Consider the following 21036-nt stretch of genomic DNA (forward strand, 5'->3'; position numbering starts at 1 on the left):
TTAAACAATGAATCTACCCTCAAAACTGGTCAGATACATAAGGGCAAAGTGGGTATTGAGACAAATGAGCAAGGTTAAAATGGGGAACACAAAGAAGGAGCTGAGAAAATGCGAGAAGGCACCACGGCGGATTCACCAAGGCGCCGCAGTGCCTTTTACAGAACTGCAGACCCCAGTTGAAGTAATCGCGCCGCGGCGGTTTTTACTAAGATGGACCGAAAACCACGGACGAAGGCACCGTGGCACCTATTACAGAAAGAGGATTCTAAAACAGATGAGGCGCCGCAGCTTCTCATCAAATGCGCTGCGGTACCTCACACAGAGAAGGCCTAACATGAAAAATTAATGAACACATACTGGACCTACCACAATCAAACACCCTACACACAATAAAACAAGTCTAAACACAAACACAAGCATAAAAACAAACACAACACAAACAACCACATAAAAGCAAAACCCACAAGCCTCAATTTAACACAAATTCAAACCAATCAAGGTCAAGGCCACTGCTGGAGATTAAGGTTAGGTGCACTTCCCTGGTTGCGCTAATTAGAAATCAACCACTCCTGCTAAGCTCCAAAGTTTGAGGAATAAACCAAAAGGCCTACAAAAACAAAGATCAAACGTAAATCTACTAAAACAAAACTGAAATAAAAGAAACACATCAAAGGCAAGTTTAGAGCTTGGGTTGCCTCCCAAGTAGCGCTTGGTTTATAGTCTTCAGCCTGACTCTTCAACTTTGTTATGATTGTACAGCAAAGTAGATCGTAGAGACTTGACAATCCACCTTTCCACCCCAATAATACTTCAAACGATGGCCATTTGCATGAAATCTTTCACCTTTTTCATTTTCCAGCTCCACCGCACCATGGTTAGCAGCTTGTACCACAGTGAATGGCCCTAACCAGCATGATTTAAGTTTGCCCGGAAATAATCTCAATTTTGAATTATGAAGTAACACCTTTTGCCCCGCTTCAAAGACCTTGGGGATAATTTTCTGATCATGATACTTCTTGGTCCGTTCCTTATAGAGCCTTGCACTATCATAGGCATTAAGGCGAAATTCCTCCAATTCATTCAGTTGAAGGAGCCTTTTTGCACTAGCAGCTTGAAAGTCAAAGTTGAGCTTTTTTATGGCCCAGTAAGCTCCATGTTCCAATTCTACAGGCAAATGACATGCTTTTCCAAACACCAACCGATAGGGAGACATCCAAATCAGAGTTTTATATGCTGTCCTGTAGGCCCAAAGAGCATTATCCAATTTTAATGACCAATCTTTTCTTGTTACACCTACTACCTTCTCAAGAATGCTTTTGATCTCTCGGTTGGATATTTCTGCTTGGCCATTTGACTGAGGATGATAAGCCAAAGTTACCTTGTGCTTTACACCATATTTCTTCATCAGAGCTTGAAATTGGTGATTGCAAAAGTGAGAACCGCCATCACTAATGATAGGCCGAGGTGCTCCAAATCTCGTGAAGATGTTTTTCTTTAAGAATTTGATCACCATTTTAGCATCACTGGATACACATGCAGTAGCTTCAACCCATTTCGATACATAGTCCACAGTAACCAGAATGTACTCTTGATTGAGAGACTTTGGAAACAGGCCTATGAAGTCAATTCCCTATACATCAAAGAGTTCAACTTCCAGAATATTATTGAGAGGCATTTCATTCCGTCTTGATATGTTTCCCACTCGTTGACACCGATCACATCGGATCACAAAGGCGTATGCATCTTTAAATAGTGAAGGCCAATAAAAACCACTTTAAAGGACTTTGGCAGCAGTTTTCTCTCCTTTAAAGTGCCCACCGTAAGCTGAAGAGTGGTAACACTCTAGAATATCTTATTGCTCAACTTCTGGAACACATCTTCTTATCATCTGATCGACACATCTTTTGAACAAGTAAGGTTCTTCCCAGAAGTACATCTTTGCATCGTGAAGAAATTTCCTCTTTTGATGGGAGTTAAGGTCTAGTGGCAGAGTTCCACAAACCAGATAATTAACCAGATCTGCATACCATGGAGTAGTTGAGTTATCCACAAAGAACAAGCATTCATTAGGAAAAGATGCATTGATCCCTTGACAATGATCATGTTTAGCTTCACTACTTAATCGAGATAGATGATCTACCACTTGGTTCTCAGTGCCTTTCCTATCAACAATTTCCAAGTCAAATTCTTGAAGCAAAAGGACCCATCGAATCAGGTGTACTTTGGAATCTTTCTTGGTAAACAGGTACTTTAGGGCAAAGTGGTCTGTATAGATAGTCACTTTAGTGCCCACAATATAAGACCGGAATTTCTCACAAGCAAACACCACTGCAAGCAATTCTTTCTCTGTAGTAGTGTAGTTAAGTTGGGCATCATCCAAGGTTTTACTAGCATAGTAGATGGGATGGAAGACCTTTTCTACTTTTTATCCTAGAACTGCTCTAACGGAAAAATCACTAGCATCTGCCATAATGATGAAAGGTAGCTCCCAATTAGGTGCCACTAAAATTGGTGCTGAGGTGAGCTTCTTCTTTAATTCTTCAAAAGAGTTCATACAAGCATCATTAAACTTGAACTCCCTATCTTTTCCAACAAATTGCATAAAGGCTTAGTGATTTTAGAGAAATCTTTAATGAAACGACAGTAGAATCCCGCGTGACCCAAGAAACTTCTAATACCCTTAACGCTTGTTGGTGGAGGCAATTGCTCAATAACAGATACCTTTGCCTTGTCAACTTCTAGGCCTTGTTTGGATACTCAATGACCAAGGACAATGCCTTCTTGCACCATGAAGTGACATTTTTCCCAATTCAGAACCAAATTAGTTTCTTCACATCGTTCTAGAATAGCCGCCAAATTATCTAAGCAACAATCAAAAGAATCTCCAAAAATAGAAGTCATCCATGAACACTTCAATTGTTTTCTCAATCATGTTAGCAAAGATGGCCATCATGCATCTTTGGAATGTTGCTGGAGCATTACAAAGACCAAATGGCATTCTTTTGAAAGCAAACGTGCCATATGGACAAGTAAAGGTTGTTTTCTCTTGATCTTCTGGGGCTATTACAATTTGGTTGTACCTGAATACCCATCCAAGAAACAAAAGAATTCTTGCCCAGCAAGTTTATCCAACATCTGATCAATAAATGGCAACGGGAAATGGTCTTTTTTGGTTGCTACATTTAACTTTCGATAGTCCATGCAAATTCTCCACCCAGTCACAATACGAGTTGGAACTAGCTCATTTCGAGTATTAGCCACTACAGTTATACTGCCTTTTTTAGGGACGCATTGAACTGGGCTCACCCATGAACTATCAGAAATAGGGTAGACTATTCTAGTAGAAAGCCATTTAAGGATCTCTTTCTTGACTACCTCTTTCATAACTGGGTTTAATCTCCTTTAATGCTCAATGGAAGGTCTGTGACCATCCTCTAATAAAATCTTGTGCATACAAATAGAAGGGCTGATCCCTTTGATGTCAGCTATGGACCACCCAATAGCTTTCTTGTGGTGTCTCAAGACCCTTAACAGTTTCTCTTCTTGCAACATGGACAACTTAAAAGAAACGATCACAAGTAGAGTAGTAGAATTACCCAAGTAGGCATACTTGAGATGTGATGGTAAAGTCTTCAACTCTAACACTGGCGGTTCATCCACAGAAGGCTTTAGAGGAGAGCTTAAAGCACTAGTCACATCCAGAGGCTCAAAAGTCTTAGCTTTTCGATACGGAAATGCTTCAATACTCATCACTTCTGTATAGGCTTCAACCTTGCCATCAATACTACTTGTTTCTCCAATCAACAATGCTTCTAATGGGTCTTTGGTCAAAGAGTTAATCAACTCCTCTTGCACTATAGAATCAATCACATCGATACAATTACAGTGAGCAGAATCATCTGGAAACTTCAAGGCTTGATTCATGTTGAATATCACCTTCTCACCATTTACTCGCATGGTGATCTCACCCTTTTCTACGTCAATAAGGGTTCTTGCGGTAGCTAAGAATGGCTGTCCCAAAATAATGGGGATATTCCAATCTACCTCACAGTCTAATACAATGAAATCAGCTGGGAATATGAATTTATCTACCTTCACCAAGACATCTTCTACAATCCCTTTTGGATATGAGATACTTTTGTCAGCAAAGAGCAATGTAACAGTTGTTGGCCTTGTTTCACCCAAATTTAATCGATTGAATACAGCTAGAGGCATCAGGTTAACACTTGCTCCCAAATCGCATAGGGCTTTTCCATTGAAGTGTTTACCTATGTTGCATGGAATATAAAAAATGGCCGGATCTCTCAATTTGGGTGGGAGTTTTCGCTGCAAGATGGCACTACAATCTTCAGTCAGGGCTATTGTTCCAAATTCACCAAATCTCTTCTTCTTGGAGAGAACATCCTTAAGAAACTTAGCATACTTAGGCATCTGCTCTAATGCTTCAGCAAACGAGATGTTGATGTGTAATTGCTTAAACATGTCCACAAATTTCTTGAACTGGACATCTTCATCTTTCTTCCTGAACCTTTGAGGAAAGGGAAGTGGCGGCATCTGTGTAGCAGGAGGGGGAGTTGTCTTCCTCTTTTTATCATCAACCATTTCACCCTCTACATTTTTTCCTCAAACCACATCATTGAGATTTTCTTCTGTTTGTTTCCTTTTCTTGGTTTCTTCCTCTTCTACTACACCACCTTCTTCTGAAAGCTCATTTGTATCAAGGTCAGTCACCATACTGTTAGTAATGTCCTTGCCGGTCTTACTAGGCCTCTGAATGTCAGGTAATTGCTTTCTGAAGGGAATTGAAAGATGACGCGCAGCGGAAATCAACTTAAAAAATTTTAAAACTTTCAATCCCTTGCCCGGATCTACCGATCGCGTTTAAGTCAGGTAGTAAGAAGCATTACCTTTGGTGTTCGATTTCCTGGTGGCTCGGTGATTCCGCCGTTCAGGATGCCTCTGCTCGCCTCCTTTGTCGTTCAAAGTCGACAACTCCGGTCGGCTTCCTCTACCGGTATCCACACGAATAGCTCTCCAGTCACAAACGGTGTGCTAGCGTCCTTTTGTCTGTCTAGGGTTTTCAGAGAATCCGTCCACTCTTATCTCTCTTAGGCCGTCTCTTATCTGCTGGTACTCCCACGCTTAAAACCCTAGCTCCTCATATCAAATATATAGGATGCTATAGGTTTAATGAATGATATTTAATTTCGAAATTAATCCTAAATTAATTCTGAAATTAATACAATATCAAATATTGCCTAATCAGATAAGAGAACAATTAAATAAGTATGGTTTATATTAAATCCGTCTCACAGATTTAATTCACCTATTTATTTAATTCAAAATAAAGATATGACGGAATTAATTTATATAGATTTAATTTATCCTTATAAATTAAATCTAACAATTAATATCTCTTATATTTATATAATATGTATATATATATACGAATTTATATATATATACACACACGTCCACCCTACATTATTCATTGAATCTGGACATATCTTAGATTCAATGAATCTGGACATCATAACTCGTGTTGGGCTATTTTGTGTGCGACCCTGTAGGCCCATATGAAGTTGGCAGTGGGCCATTAACTATAATGACTCACAAGTCGTAAGCGGTCTCTAGCAAGACATCACGACTACCCAAATCATATGAGGATCGTTGAACGATGTAACCTTTCATACAACCATATCGTGTCCCTTTTGTCACACGACATTTTGGTCATGGATGAGGCATGGAGAACATCATCCTCCTATTCATGACTGTTACTTTCTCGATCCCTGAGTAGTCTGAGTATAGAAACAGAACTACCTTTCCATTATAGTATGGCCATACATTTCTCAGACTCACTCATCGAGGGACCCAGTAATGTCTCTCTACGAATGCGAGGGACAAATTCCATCTTGACCATTCACATTCCTCCGCATGAAAAACCACTAAGCCTGAACATAGTCTTTATGATCACTCGGTCAAAAGTGACTTTTGACTAGGTCAAAGCTAAGCGTTTCTCATGTAGGAATCCATGATGATCTCAGGTCAAAGGGCACAGTGACATGGTTTGTATATGAGAGAAGCTTATGACTTAACCCATGCAGCTCTCTCATAGCGGGTCGGTCCAACACCTTGTACTCTTACATGTGCCTATAACTTTAATTTATATCTCTATATATCTTTAAAGTCATACTGGTCTTATTTCATCTCTGCTCCCACATAGATGACTGACTAGGGACATTTAGGATAAACCATGAGTTATCCAAGGATAGTCATCACAGTAAACGTGCAAATAATATGATAACGTAATTAATAAATTCATAAATTAACAATGTTCATAGCAATATGATTGGCCCCTAGGGCATAATTTCCAACATCTTCCACTTCTCAAACTGATAGCTTTGCACTCTTCATTACCATCCCTTTTCGGATTAGGAATGGTATCACTTGGTAAGCTGGTTCTTGTGAGTACATTCATTTGTGAAGCCAATTGACCCATTTGAACCTCGAGATTCTTGATAGTAGTTTCATGGAGAGAAAATGTTGCCTTATTCTCAGCCCTTGTAGATTCTTGATTTGCTAATAACTGAGCAAACATCTTCTCAATTTTGGATTCCTCCTTTTGAGGATGTTACTGTTGCAGTTGATGTTGCTGCGGTTGACCATGAAAACTAGGAGGCCCCATTTGTTTAGCACCAGATGGTAATATTTGTGGTGGATTCAAACTTGGCCCATTTCGCCAAGAGAAATTTGGGTGATTTCTCAAATTTAGATTGTAAGTTTGAGAGTAAGGGCTTCCTTGTGGTCTTCGCTGCGCATTATTCATATAATTGATTGTCTACAAGGTGTATGGGCATTGATCAGAATGATGTTCCTCATTACAATGGTCACAAGTGTATCCCGGAGCCTGAAGTGCATGAACTCCTGCAGCATTTCCTTTCTTAATATGCAATTCCAGATTAACAAATCTCTTAGATATTGCTTCAAGTTGCGATGCAATATCCCTTGATGATGAAGAACTAGGCTCCTTGTTATACTGTTGCATAGTGCTAGATGCCACCTCTTTATACAGTTCATATAGCTCATTTACCTTCATCTTTCCGATTCCTCCGTTTGAAGAGGTATTCAGCATTGTCACTGTCTGATCATTCAACCCATTCCAGAAGGCTTCCATTAGAACATATTTCTTTTGCTCATGATTTGGACAATTTCTCCACATATCCTTGAATCTTTCCCAAGCCTCGTAGAATAACTCATCCAGATATTGCTCGAAAGAAAGCAATTCACCCCTTAATGTAGCACGTTTGCCCCTTGGAATAAATCTGGCCTTGAACTTAGATACAAGATCATCCCAAGTCTTAATGGAGTGTTCTGGTAAAGAATTCAACCACGTTTTCGCCTTGTGAGATAACGACATGGGGAACAATCTCAATCGTAGTGCATCTTTAGTAACCCCATTCTATTTGAAGTTCTTACAAACCTCTATAAACTTGGTCAAGTGCTCATTCAGATCATCATTAAAATTTCCTTCAAAAGTCCCCATCATCCCCAGTAGTTGAATCATAACGGGCTTGATTTCAAAATTCTTGGCTTGAATGTCTGGTAGCCGGATACTTGAGTGAAAAGTCTGCCCTTCTTTATCCAAATAGTCATCCAGGGTGTACACGTTGTTCTCATCTTCCTCCGCCATGTTTTCTTCTGATTCTGATTCAAGTGGTGGTGGTGGAAGTAACTAAGGTTGTTGTTGAATCTCCGGTGTGTTTTCAGTTTCTCCCGTCCTGGATTCTTCTTCAATAACTTCTTCCACAATAACTTCCAGTCTTCCTTGCATGCATCAGGGGTTACCTGCACATTCAAATCAAAAACAAAAGTATCAAACTTATCAAGAGAAATGAATGAAATAAATACTACTACTACTACCTATAACCACTATAAATGCTAACTGAAACTTAAGCATAACCAATCACACAATAAGGACAATCAACCTCAAACACTCTCGTCGTTAGTCCCCGGCAGTGGCGCCAAAAACTTGTTCACCAAATATCTTAACCGCAAGTGGACGGGTCGCAAGTAATATAAAAAGTATCGTTCCCTCAGAGACTAAGGCTAGATGAGTTGAAAATCATAATTGTGTATTTGATTAGGTTAAGTGAAACAATTGTTGTAAAAGAGTTTGTGAAATGAAATTAGGAAAACAATGGTTTAAAGTAGTATAAAATCAAATCAACCTTGAAACAATTAAGAGACTAGGGTTATTCTTCACTAAAGTACTTCATGAAACTGGATTCATTACTTCTTAAGTAGTGCTTTACAATAAGTTCAGTTAGCTTGAGTTTGCAGAATTGATTAAGCTTTCTCAAGTCAAAACTAAATGTTTGCAATCACAATTAAAACACAGCAATCTCTTGCACTTGTTTGAAAAGGTTGCACTTTAAAAACCAAAACCCATTTAGTCTATGCTAGGTCAACAGATACATCTCTGCTCTATCGACAAACCATCTATTTACTCAATTAAATTTCTGGACTAGCATGTTTTTACCAAAGTTCACGAATTAGTTAAACTTTCTCAAGTTAGACTAATCAATCAATCAATCCAAATGATGGCTAGACAAAAGGAAGCATTAAGCTCAAAGTAAAAACAACTGAACATTATCATTAACACTCAAGAGATAGTAAAACCAAGTCTCAATCCATACAATAGATCAAAATAACCCTAGAAAAATGAATTTAGCTATACATATCGAGTAAAGAACTACAACTATAAGAGTAGCTAGTAGTCATAGCAGAAACAAGAAGGGAAGAAGAAGAAAACCCAGAAAATTCAAGTTACAAGCTTTGAATTTCTTCTAGCTTCAAGCCCAAAGGTTCCAAGCCTCCAAAACTCCAAACCCTAGCAGAGCCAGCCTCTAAAATTGCTCCCAAGTCGAAGTCTCTCAGAAAAACCGAGTATCCACCTCTATATGCCCTAATTTTTTAAGTTACCACGTAAAACGCACAGCTACGAGGGGCCAGGCGCCGCGGCGGATTCCTTCAGGCGCCACGGTGCCTATTACAGAGTGGCTTTCCTTTGAGGCTTCGATGCGCGGTGCATGTGATAATCGGCCGCGGTGGATTATACCAAATAGGCTTCCTCCGAGATAGCTTGGGAGCCGCGGCAGATTCAGTGAGGCGCCTTGGCGCCTTTTACAGAGACGCACTCCTCCCTTTCTGTTTGAGCCGCTGCGGCGTTTTCTCCCAAATGTCACGGTGGCTAACTTCTTTTCAGCTTTTCTCTATTCTTTACTCTCCTCAGGCTTTGTTTCCTGCAAAATTGACTTTCAAACCCAATAAAAGAGCATTAAATCAGCTTAACTCAGTAGGAATTTTGAGAGGTTATCAATGTATAGGCTTATTTTGATAGTTAAAACATATGGTTAGAATGTTATTAAGATTGTGATTCTGCATGGAATGGATCTGATTCTGCTGGATTACTATTAATTTGGTTAAAATTCAGCTTGTACTCATTGTTTTGGTGGATCACTCAGGGTTTTTTGTAAAGAAAATGGGTAATTTCGGATGTAGAAAAGGTTTTTTTTTTGCTCTTAGCATATTTGTCCATTCATCAGACAAATATAGGCCATGATATTCGTCTGTTCAAACTGATAACAGACAAATATGGTAGCAATATATTCGTCTGTTCACCAACAGATGAATATATTGCACACATATTTGTTTGTTCTGCAACAGACAAATATGTATGAATAAACAAACAAATATAATTCTATATTTGTCTGTTTTGAACTGACACATATGTAACTTCTTTCTACGGCTTCTTTGTCCACGTCCCCCCTAAACAGACAAAAAAGGACCTACAGAACAGACGAAAATGACCCTTTTTTTAGTTGTGTTAACATCAATAATTCTCCACTTTCTTCTCCTTGCTTCTCATGCCATTATTGCCCATCATTGATTGATCTAAGTAGTTGGTTAGGGAGGGGTGAGATTTGGGAGAATTTCAATAACAAATATTACCACATATATGCACAAGATAGAAGCTAATGTATGTTATGTCGTTTTTTATAAACTTAGGTTAACTAGTGACATGCTATCATGCTTTATGCTTGGTATAAGAATGCATGGCCATAGAAACATATTAAAAATAGCATTTCAAGCAACAATCATCATGTCACAACATCATTCAAATATCAACAAATATAAACCAACATGTAAGCATACCACATGAAGCACAAGAAGGGGTAAGTTCACTACCTTGTACTTCAAGCTTTTCTCTTGCTTTCCTTTGACTCCCTTGACTTTCCAACCATAAGGGCTTTTGGCCAACATCAATAAACATCCTCTTGGATGTTCCAAGGTTCTAAACATAGTCACATGGATCATACAACCCATTAGGACCAAGAGATTATATAAAGTTCAAGACTAGCTTTCTTGAACCTAACCATTTTCTCTTAATTTTTGGATTAATATTTTAGCTCTGTAAAAATTATTCTCTTAGGCTAATCCTACACAATTTTGTCCAAGGAATCCAAATATCCACTTATATTTATGAAAATCTAAGTCCTTCCTTCCAATCTGCTTTGGCCGAATATGGGAGGTTGAAAACTAAAAATCCCAACTAGGATTCTAATGCTTCCAATGCTTGTTCTTTAGGTTGACCTTACACCATTTTCCATTTTAAACCCATTGGAAGCCTTAGAATCATCAAAATCACATTCTAAGGTATAGATTCAGACTTGGCCAAATTGATCCTTAAGCCGCCATAACATGAAATCTTTCAACTATCAACATAAAACCACTTGAAACAACCTTGACTCTGGGTTTTAACTAGATATAACATCAAAACTTCCACCCCCTAACCCTATATATTTTGGCATCAACAACTTGAGGGGAAAACATATTTTTCAACTAACCAAACCAAGAAAACTAAGCAAGAAACACAATAGAACAACCTACTAACCTTAGATCCAAACTTGGTTGATTAAAGGTAGGTGTCTTTCTCTTGGTTAGAATTCAAGAAACAAAATGGCAAGAGTTTCCAGTAGGTTACCAAAACTTCATCTTGCAAGGGGGAAAGGGTTCTATTTATAGCCATAACTTTGTCTTGAATGGACCAAAATGCCCTTAGAAGCTAATAGAAAGAGTAAAGGCAAACTTGGAAGTTCAAGTGGACTTTTACGTCATCATTGCATCACCTTCTTCCATCATCCTTACATCATTCTTCTAGAAGGTGTTAGGTGTCAATAATTTGGTGGAAAAGAAGGGAGATTAAATCTTAGCCATTAGATCAAAATTTAGTCCTTAAGTTTCCTTCTAATTTACTTAGCATTAAATCTTAGCCACTGGATCAAAATTTAGTCCTTAAGTTTCACGTTTCTCTAACTTTTTCATGGCCTTCTAGAGCTTGGAAAATTCTTTCATCTATTGCATAAATTCCCTTTACTTCTAAAGCATATCTATAAATTTTTTGAGGCCATAACACTTCCTTTATGCCTTACATGAAAATTATTTAGTAAAATACCTTTTAACAGCAAAATTGGCTTTATATTTTATTAAAGCCATTCTACTGGCCACCACCAAGCTGTTGGTTAAGGTTTTATTAAAGCCATTCTACTGGCCACCAACAAGCTATTGGTTGAGGTGGTAGCAGCCTCACCCCTATAAGGAGGAGAACACAAGTTTGAATCTCGGGAAGCACACTTGTTGGGAGGGCTAGTCCTTAACTGCTCCAGGCCCAAAAATGATTAGTCTCAAATCCAATGTGACTTGGGGATACTCTTGTTTATCAAAAAACAAGAATCCATTCTACTGGCCTTCTGGTTATAGGACTAATTTTATAAATTAGTACAACCTTTTAACCATTTTACCTCATTTTTGTGTACATTTTTTATATCTCTTACTACATTAAATAATTACCTCAAACAGTATATTTTTTTATCGGTCATAACCTTATAAATTCCAATTAAGTTGACTCACAGCTATTTTCATCATTTTTCTTCAGAAAAGAGTCTTAGAATATTATTTCCCATTTTATAGGATTTTCTTAGAGCTTTCTGTATACTCTCTATTTTTACCTCTGTTGGCCGTAACTTTTTGCATTTACAATTTAGTTCCTGCTTGGACTTAACCTCATACAACCATCTCTTTAAAGTTTCTAACTTAACTTTTGGCTTGTATTTAGCCTTTTTTTATTCCTGGGCCCTTGAGACTTTATTGGAGCCTCTAACTTTGATTGTACTTTAGCCCCTGAAAACTTTTACTTTGCAGTTTAGTCCCTGAAACTGCTTTGACTTCCTTTCTTAGCTTTGGGTCTTCTGCCAAAAAAGGCTTGGTAGCCTAACCTTTTTAGGCTACTCCCAGGACTTCTAAGCCCAAAAATTGAGATATGACAATTCTCCCCCTCTTTTAAAAATTTCGTCCTCGAAATTTCACGGCTAAACCTCTAGTTTGACTCTTATTGAGAGGTTACCCAAGGAGAATGTCTCTTTCCTTTTCCCTATTTAACATGCCTAAATATATCCTCATCAAGACTTATAGCTCCAAAATCTCAAACGGCCCTATGTACTTCAGCGTCAACTTCTCACTTTAATGGTTTCTGCCTATTATCGGTGTAACTTTATGTCTGCTCTGAGCCATAAGCAACTTCTATTTAAATAGTTGTATTTGCTCAAAGGTTCCGTCGATTACATTTAGGCCTTAAACTTCCCTTTCTCCAAGTTCTGTCCAGCAAATCGGGGATCTATACTTTCTTCTATACATACCTTTGAACGGGGCCATTTAAACTTCCAAAACATATGCCCTCAACATGTCTTCCAAGGTTTGGATCATTTGCTTTGTTTGCTCGTTTGGTTGCAGTAATAAGCCATACTGAGACTCAACTAGGTTCTCATGGCTTCTTGCATCTTTCTTCAGAATCTGGATGTAAACCTTAGGTCTTTATCTGGCACGAAATCCTTTGGTACCCCATAAAGTCTAACGACCTTCTTAACGTATAACCTTGCTAATTTCTCTGGCAAATATTTTAACTTTAGCTGCCAAGAAATGGGCTGACTTTTTCAATTGATCAACTATAACCCATGTCGTGCTGTAACTTGATGACGTGTGAGGTAATCCTACAATAAAATCCATGAAAATGCCATCACATTTCTAGTCAGGGAGATCTGGGTTTGTAGAAATCCTGACAAATTCGGATACTCTATCCTTACTTTTTGGCACATCAGGCATCTTGTCACATATTGTGTGACATCTTATTTCATACCGGGTCATTAAAACCTCTACTTAAGGTCTTGGTACATCTTGGTCATTCCCAGATGAATTGTGTACTTACTCTTTTATGCCTCATCTAGAATTTGTTTCTTGGAACCATTTACTAGAGGTACATAGGATCTTTTCTATATTTTAATATTCCCTCATTTGAGATTTCAAAATCTCTTGTCTCATTGTTTAGTATTTTAGCTCAAAGGGTATTTACTAATCCATCCCTTCTTTTGAGCTTCCTCAATCCAATCAGTTAACAAGACCTCTGTTCCTGCTTCTTCTGCTTCATCAGATGTCAATTGCATTTGATAGATAAGACCCCAATCCCTAATACCTTTTAACAATTCACTTTTTTTAATCATCAAGGTAGCTACCTGCACCACCTTCTTGCTCAAGGCATTAGCCACCACATTGGCCGTTTCCAGATAGTACTTGATCTGGTAGTCATAGTCTTTGAGTAATTCCATCTATCTTTTATATCTCATGTTTAGTTCTTTTTTGATCTTGCAGGTACTTGCGACTCTTAAGATTTCCTATAGTAACCTGCTAGTCCTAAGAAACTTATTATCTCTGTTACCTTCATGAGCTATTCCTAATTAAGTACTACTTCAACTTTACTAGGATCCATAGCCACACCTTCTTACTTAATTATGTAGCCTAGGAATCTAACTTTATCCAATCAAAACTCACATTTATTGAGTTATACATAGAGCTGTTTCTCCTTTAATGTGCTCAAGACAGTCCTCAAATGTTACTCATGTTACTTTCAAGATTTGGAGTACACAAGGATGTCGTCGATAAAGACTACGACAAACTGATCTAAGTAGAGCAAAAATTCAGTTCATTAAACCAACAGCATCACTATGAACTCATAGTGTGTATATCAGGTCCTAAAAGCATCCTTCAGAATGTCTTTAGTTCTCATCCTCAACTGGTGGTATCTTGACTGTAAATTGATCTTTAAGAATACTATTGCTCTAACCAGCTGGTCTAGAAGATCATTGATCCATGGTAGGGATACTTTTCTTTACTGTTACCTTATTTAGCTCCTGGTAGTCTATACATAACTTTAGATTACCATCCTTCTTCTTAATGAAGAGTATTGGAGCACCTTAGGGAGATACGTTAGGTCTAATGTATCTCTTTCCTAACAGCTCCTCTATCCATTTCTTTAACTCATCATTTCGTTTAGAGTCATTCAGTAAGGTGCTTTCGATATAATCTTTGTAGACCTTACTCAATCCTTTTGTCAACTTCAGACTATCTTTACCCACCTTAACTTTATCTTCCATCTTGCTAGACTTAGTGCACTCTTGCCAAAAATGGCTAACATTTCTGGCCTTTGCACTCTCTTACATTACTTCCTAGGGTTACCCATTACTGGGCTACTTTTGTTCAAGCATGCCTAACTGAATAGTGTTGACAGGAATCTGAGGCACTAATACTGATAGGCCCTTCTTTTTCTTTCTTTAGTTGAGTCTTTCCAACTTATATTCTTGACTCTAGCCTCATCTTAGGGATCTTCTTGTCAATACTTAGTCTGTCACTGTATTACAAAGGGTTCTTCTCGTATCTGGAGCTAGCCTGAATACCTCTTATTCAAGTCTTATGGCTCTATTTCTATAACTTTGGCTTTTCTCTATTAATTAGAAGAAAATTGAGCTCATCCTAATAAATGATAAGGTTATCTAGAAGGAAGTCATGGGTACTCTCTCTGTACTGGTCCACCACTGAAGGAGGTTTCTGTATCTTAAACTCATCCCTGGTTTCCGTCTTCCCAAAAAGGTACTGTACTCTTACTCTTATGGCTCAACCACTTTTCTTTAGGCTCGGTGAAAGAGAGCCTTTTTTATCGTTCGCTTAGACGTTCTCGCTCAAAAATTTATCCAAGCTATGCAGTAATGCTAACTCGGGTCGTTCTCTTTTGGGAGCCTTAGTTAGATATCTAGGTTAGACTAATGCTATGCAGAGTAAGGAAAAAGGAGGTTTTGGGTTTTTAACAATTAATGAGATGCCAAAACTAAATGCAATTAATTGTAATCTAAGTTACTATGTTTTTGGATTTTTTTCTAAGATAGTGGTAATATAGTGGAAGTTAATGATATGTAATCTCTTGAACATGGCTTTGAAGCAATCATAGTTCAAAATAATTTTGGGAGTAAAAATATCAAGTTTTCTAAATGGAAAACCTTAAAGAACTCTTTAAGTCTAGGATCTTAATCAATGGCACCCATCTCATAAGATCCTATTAAGCTCACTTAGTGTGTGTATTAAGATTAATTAATGCACTTGGTTTAATGCAAGCCTAGATTAACTCAACAATCAAACAATACCATGCAAGAAGGAGAGTATCAAAAGAGTTGCATATAAACATACATGTAACCACATGTATTGAAGCTCAAAATCAACACTAACTAATCTAATACACAAGATAATCATCCAGAATTGATTACAACCATAATCAAAATAGTTCAGCCCAAATTTACAAATCCTAAGACCTAGAAGTTCATAAATAAAGAACTAGAACTTATGGATGAGGCTAACTCCCCTTTGAAGCTCCTTGAACTCATGCTTCTTCCACCATATTCAAGAGTTGAGAAGCTTAGCTCGTCATAACTCTTGAATCAACTCCAACTAGGTATTGTTCTTCAGCCATGGCAGCAGCAGATGGAAGAAATGGAAATGGGATTAGGGTTTCTGAGGTGGAGATGAGAGAAGAGGATGAAAGAGACATAGATGGAGGCTGAATAGTGATAATCTGATCTCATCATACCCAAAATAGGGTTTCTAACCCGAAACTTACGTGCATGGGTCGGTTCTTGGGGTTGGGTAGGTCAAAATTTCTCGAAATGGTCGGGTCTGAGATTTGCTGATTCGAGAGGTTCGCCGTGGCGAAGAATAGGTTTACCGCGGCGAAACATGGCAGAGAGCCTTGCTTGAACAGATGAGTTTCACCGCGGCGAATGAAGACGTTTGCTGCGGCGAACTTAGGCAGAGGGTCCTTTCCTGCTTCTTTTGCCTTGAGTTCTCCAATTCTGGCCCCAATCTTTAGTGTCCTACAATAAGAAAGCAACAAATTGAAGTATCAATTGTCCTAGAAATCAATTGAATCCAATTAACAACCAATTATGACAATTTAATCCTCAAAATGACACTAACTTAAAGTAAGGACTCTAAATCTAAATTAAGCACAATTATCATTAAAAAGGGCCAGAAAGTATCACAAAATCATGGATAAAGTAATGAAAAGATAATAATATCTTGAGCTCAATCAAATTCCCCCACACTTAGACCTTTGTACTCCTGGACAAAGGCAATACAAAACCTAAGCAAGAGAATAGTATTGATACAAATGGGAACTCCTATGAATTCAAAGTAAGAAAGCAGTAGTGCCATTAACTCAACTCTTCAAACAAGCAATCATAGCGATTTAGGTCAATGAGAAGGGATTAAAGTAGAGTACAGTCAATGCAATAGGAATGAACAAAAGAGAAAACACTCTAGATACAAACTGTTTCACTCTACTCACCAAGTTGGGGTAATTCTCTCTCAAATCCACTTAATCAACCACTTTACCTTAAGCTTGTTACAATCCTAGTTCTCCACTTCTAATGCATGAATGTAATGATCAAGAGGACTTTTAAGGTTATGATAATGGGAAGGGTTAAATGAAATAGAAGAGGTGAAAAGATATGAAATGATTAAGCACCAAGCATTTTAGAAAAGGTTTCCAACTAACATTTACTCTAATCTCTTAAAGCACAACTTTGTTCTTCAAACCACCAATGAATTGCCTTATTTCAACATTTTATTCTATTGGTACCATTTTATTTTGATCTTTCTTTCTTTGACTTTTCTCAAGCATTTTCTTCTATTTCTTTGCCTTTTTCTATTTCTCTTTTTTTTTTTTGGCAATTCAAAACCCAAGAAGACAAAGTTTAACACATCATGAATGTAATGGTAAAAATGTTGGAAACTTGAATGTATAATGCATCTCTTGGCACTTAAGAAAAGATGAAGGCTCAAATGGTTAGCAATGGATAAAATCATGTGGGTTTGTGTTTGGAATGTAAGGGTTTAGAAAAGAATGCCTCTATCATGCTCATCACATTAATGCAACTAAGTCTCGATTAAGAATTGGAACAAGTTCTAGAAAGTAGAAAATGTAAGTGGATGCAACTCACCATGAATGAAAATTAGGCTCAAAGAATCTTCCAACAAGGCTAAATCTCAAATGCTCATGCACAAAGATTAATTGTACTCCAGATTAGTCACAATGCATTAACTCAATCAATATAAAAGCAAGCTTGAAGAATTGTGACCAATAAAACTAAAACAATCAACTTTAAACAAATAGCAATTCTCATGAGTATCCATACCAGTTCATATACGTGTACCAAAGTCCAAGAATACACAAATTCAAGTGTAAGTTACTTGAAGCAAAAATTTTCAAAAATTTTAACTCAAAAATCTTCAAATTATGTTCAAAAATCAATCAAAATTTTGAAAATTTTTAGAAAACCAGATTTTTCATTAAGCACAGAAAAACACAACACAATTATTGAATATCAATCCATTGGTTCCCTCCCCCACACTTGAACAAAGCATTGTCCTCAATGCTTGACCAAGTAGACAATTAAGCACAAAGGAAGAAAGGAAGAAGACAAGAACATAAAGGGGAAAATTATTAAAATAAAAAAACTACAAGCTAAAACTAGACTACTTTTTCCTACTGGTAAGCTCCTTCCCTCACACTTATCTCCCTAACTCATGCAACAATCCAATCAATCAAAACAAAGCAAAACATGGTAAACAAGATAGGTAAAGGAAAGAAGCGACCTGAGGTGTCATGGAGGCTGATAGCTCTCCTTAAAGAACCGAAGGCGCTCCTTTTTTACTTGGAAGAACCGGCCTTCAGCATCCTTTATCACAACCTTCCTACGCCGGCATGTTGACTGAACTTCAAAAGGTCCAATCTATTTGGCCCTTCTCTCAGCCCTTGGAGTCTGATAAGTGGACAGTAGACCCCATACCTCAGTACCAGCTTTAATCTTCACAGCCTCCTCAGGGGTTGATAGAAAAGGGTCTTCATAGACTAGATCAATGACCTTGTAGTGGTCAATGGAGAGAGGAGGGAACGTGGCAGAAGGTTTCTTAATTTTCTTCTTCTCCTTAAAATAGAGCTTGAGAGATGTAGGCTCTTTGCTCTTTTCCTCAGAATCCACTTTCTTTCTATCAATAGGAGCAGCCACCATCTCCTGATAGGTTGGCTCAGTTGAGGGTGTAGAGATGGTAGGGTGGATAATAATTGGAACTGTAACAGGTCCATGCACAGCATTCAGGGCACACAGCTCCCTAAAAAGGTTGAAATATTTCTTTTCCTTGGAAGTCTTTTCAGCTCTACTAACACCTGTAACATCATCAAAAACAAAGCCTTTCTCGAGCTCATGAGGGTTAGTAGAAGACTTCACAAATGCAACATCAGTAATAACATAATCATATGGACTGGAAAGGGTGTAATCTAACTGATGAACAGCAGAATAGTCCACGTCACTACCATTTAAAAGGGAAAGGGAAGCAGAATCAAAAATAGGGGATGAAACATGCATCTCATTAACACTATCAAGCTTATCTATGAACAACCCATCAATAACATTAACATCACACATAGAATAGTCTTCATGCGGTTGTTTCATTTGTTCATACATATTAAAGTATGCAAATTTATCCCCAACAGACATAGTGATAGAACCCTTTTGCATGTCAATATTGGTATTAGAAGTTTGAAGAAAGGGTCTACCCAAAATCAGAGTTCCATCCCCACCTTGCTCATTAGGCATATCCAAAACATAGAAGTCAGCAGGGATAACTAAATCTTTCACCTTCACAAGAATATCCTCTAAGAAACCGTGTGGATACCTCACAGTCCTATCAGCTAACTGAAGCATCATCGTGGTAGGTTTGAGGCTTTTGATTTGTAAAGACTCATACATTGATTTAGGCATAACATTAATTGCAGCACCTAGATCAAGTAAAGCTTTAGGAATGGTTGTCCTACCCACAGTACAATGTATAGTAAAGGAACCGGGATCTTGACACTTAATTGGGAGTTGTGGTTTAAACAAGGCAGACACACTTGAGGGTAATTGAACTCTTTCATTAGGTTTAAACTTCCTCTTATTTGTGCACAACTCTTTCAAAAATTTAGCATACTTAGGGATCTTCTTAATCAGTTCAAGCAAGGGTATATTAACTTCAACTTTTCTAAATGTCTCAAGCAACTCATTATCTTGTTTTTCATTAGCAATTTTCATGCTCTTTAAGTAAGAGTGAGGAAAAGGGAGTTCATTGAGATTTACCTCCTTACCCTCATTGCTTAAGGTTCCATGAGTGCTTTTCTCTGGTTGCTTCTTGCTCTCCTTGCTTTCGTGCTCTTTAGTGGACTCCTTTTTAAGTAGCTTCATTTCTTTAGAGCTTTCAGACCTCTTGGGTGGATTTTCAACCTCAATCTCTTCATCTACCTCTTCATCATCACTTAAGTCTTGAATAGGTCCAACTTTCTTTCCACTTCGTAGACATATGGCATTCACAGACTTAGGATTAATGACAGTGTTGGAAGGCATAGTTCCTAAATTCTTAGCTTGTTGGTCACTTATATTATTAGATAATTGAGTGACATAAGAACTGAGGTTGTTGGTCCTAGTTTTCGTTTGCTCCATCTTACTTTCAATAGAGGCAAATCTTGCTTCAGATCTAACTTCATTCTTTGAGATATTATCATTCATCACTTGAATGCCTTTGAGAATTTGACCAAGCTTATCATCATCTCTAGAATATTGCTCTTGAGGAACCATGGCTCTAGAAGTACTCCCCTTGAAGTTATTATTGTTGTCCCCATTGCTCCATCTGAAATTTGGATTAGCCTTCCATCCTTCATTGTAGGTGTTAGAGTAGGGATTCCATTTTAGATCATGGTTTGGTCTCCCTTGAAAGACAGCAGATACCTCTTCAGGAGTGTTAGGGCATAAGCTGCTGAGATGCATAATAGATCCACAAGTGTCACAGCTTGGAGCAACTAAAGCTTTAGAAGTGGAAGAAGTCCTTTGAACACTCAAATTCTTCAATTCAACAGTGACTAAAGAGAGGTGAGATGTGATCTTGGATTCGAGAGAATCCACCTTGGTTTCCAAAGAATTTATTCTCTTAGCATGTGCAGTTGAGAGTCCTAGTTCTTGCACAGCTCTTGCATCTCTAGGCCCATATTGTTGGTGATTCAAGGCCATCTTTTTAATCAAGTCCCATGCCTCTTGAGTAGTTGAGTCAATTAAAGATCCTCCTGATGCAGCATCTAGCATACCCTTCTCTTGATTTCTTAATCCATCATAAAAATACTGTACCAGTTGTTCCTCTGGTATCTGATGGTGCAGGCATCTTGAAAGAAGATCTTGAAATCTATTCCAATAGTCATACAGTGACTCATCATAGTCTTGTTTGGATGAATAGATCTCTTTCCTCATTGATGAAGTACAAGAAGCCGGAAAGTATTTCTCTAAAAATGCTTTCCTTAAGTTCCCCCAACTGTGATAAGCATCTGCCACATGTCTTAGAAGACTCATATACCATTCTCTAGCTTTTCCTTCCAACGATAAATGAAAGACCTTCCATAAGACTTGGTCTAGTGATGCTCCCACAGGCTTCATGCTCTGGCAAATCATTGACAAAGATTGCAAGTGAAGGTAGGGATCTTCTCCTGTCAAACCATGAAATTTAGGAAGTGAGTTAATG

General features: G+C 37.9%; 1 protein-coding gene across 1 annotated transcript; it reads right to left on the bottom strand.

Annotated features, from left to right (window-relative positions):
- Positions 1 to 3402: 3402 nt before the first annotated feature.
- On the bottom strand, positions 3403 to 20534 carry LOC114727232 (uncharacterized). Its single transcript, XM_028913965.1, has 3 exons — positions 19611 to 20534; positions 19310 to 19535; positions 3403 to 4268 (listed from the first exon to the last, which is right to left on the bottom strand). Exons 1-3 carry the CDS (start codon positions 20532 to 20534, stop codon positions 3403 to 3405), a joined length of 2016 nt encoding a protein of 671 aa, XP_028769798.1.
- Positions 20535 to 21036: the final 502 nt, after the last annotated feature.

The sequence above is a fragment of the Neltuma alba genome, unplaced genomic scaffold (assembly GCF_004799145.2).
Source record: "Neltuma alba isolate B1F8T4 unplaced genomic scaffold, ASM479914v2 tig00000371_pilon, whole genome shotgun sequence".
NCBI classification, from domain to species: domain Eukaryota; kingdom Viridiplantae; phylum Streptophyta; class Magnoliopsida; order Fabales; family Fabaceae; genus Neltuma; species Neltuma alba.